The 1,721-nt window shown below is 44.4% G+C and overlaps 1 protein-coding gene across 1 annotated transcript in view; it reads right to left on the reverse strand.

Moving 5' to 3' along the window:
- The window catches only part of LOC101860350, a 22,324-nt gene that overhangs the window by 12,533 nt on the left and 8,070 nt on the right, over positions 1-1,721 (reverse strand). Inside the window, exon 2 of the mRNA XM_005103655.1 lies at positions 1,518-1,687. Within this exon, the coding sequence (XP_005103712.1) occupies positions 1,518-1,687 (170 nt within the window). The remainder of the gene's footprint in view (positions 1-1,517; positions 1,688-1,721) is intronic.

Genomic DNA, 1,721 nt, shown 5'->3' on the forward strand with positions numbered 1-1,721 from the left:
CTCTCTCTCTCTCTCTCTCTCTCTCTCACACACTCTCGATTCCCCCCTCCCTTTATATTTTTAATTTACATTTCTCTTTCAAGCACACACTGATTATCTCATTCCTTTTCTGTGCCCAAGTGAAAGGACTTTCAGACGTTGATTATCTCTAGCTTTCTATTAAGATCTACACTTTGCGTCAAGTTCTTTATATAAATCTGACAGCATTCACGACGGAAAGAGAAGCAAAACGGGATAAAAACAAATCGCTCATTCTGTTTAATCTTTCTGGGTCTTTGCGTACACGTCTTCTAAAAGTTCAACGACCTACAGAATCTAAAAGCGCATTCATAAAAGCCACTTCAAACTAAGGGTATGGCACGTTTTCTTTGATGCAAGCCTACAGCGGGTCAAAATAGCATGATTGATAGAGCATACACCTGAAACATTAAAAAGTTGACATGTTTTCAACAACACCACCACTCTTTAACGTTCGCCCGAGAAACACGATTCAACAGACGGGGTGAGTATTTATCGAGACTTGCGTGGAGACGTCCTGACAGCCGGGGGATGAATTAATTGACATGCTCTCACTGAAATGTGGGGGTAGGGCGGTGTCGCTGTCTCAAAATGAAGGCAAGGCTACTGTTAGTCATTTATTTTAGTGATCCTGTGTATACACTCAAAGAACGATTTTCATTATAGGGCTCAAAGAGAAAAAGGTTTTAACAATAACTTTTTGAAAAAAAACCTTTTTGTTTGGTCGCTGGCCTGCAGAAGTGCCAAGCAAATTTTTGTGGGCATAGGTACATTCCTCAATGAGCTAGAATTTTTTTTACGCGGTCAGACGAAAGTGAACAAGCTATACCACAACCACCACATCACCATCATCACCACCACTATATTCAACCAGCACCACCATCAACAACAAAACCACTGCTATATTATTCTATCAACACCACCACAACCATTACTATAATAACAATCACAAACAACACACAGAACCACAGACATCATTATATATACAACTATCACAACCAACACTACCACGGCCATCACAACTACCAACACCTCCAACATAATCAACAATCATTGCTATCATCTCCACATCGCCACAACCACAACAACAATTATGTCCATCATCAACAGCACCAACAACACCGCCACCACCACCACCAACAACAACAACAACAACAAAGTGGCGTCGATGGCCTAGTGGTTAGGCTACCGGACTCGTAATTGTGAGATTGCGGATTCGGGGGTTCGAGCCTCAGCTCAGTCCGACGTTGTGTCCTTGGGAAAGGCACTTTACACGAATTTTCCACTTGGCTCGGTCCTTTCGGAGATGGACTTTAAACTCGGAGGTCCTGCCTCTTAAATACCCTAATAGTGTTGATAGGGGCGTTAAACCTATACCGTTTTCATTTTCAACAACAACAACAACAACAACAACAACAACACACACACAAATACACACACACACACACACACACACACACACACACACACACAATAACTACAAGAACAACAACACCAACTTTGACTAGAAGCTGCATCCCGGCTGACGTGTCCAGAGAGCCAGCTGCCAGCGCCACAAAGACGAGGCCGCCCTTAGGGAAGAGTTGCGCCACCTGATGGTCTAGGCAGTAGAGAGACAGACCACCGGCGCCCATGAGGGACAGGCCTGGGTACAGAGGCCACGGGCTCTCTGTCGGTGGGGGTGTTATTGAGGGGGGGATGGG

Source organism: Aplysia californica, unplaced genomic scaffold (genome assembly GCF_000002075.1).
Source record: "Aplysia californica isolate F4 #8 unplaced genomic scaffold, AplCal3.0 scaffold00384, whole genome shotgun sequence".
Lineage (NCBI taxonomy): Eukaryota > Metazoa > Mollusca > Gastropoda > Aplysiida > Aplysiidae > Aplysia > Aplysia californica.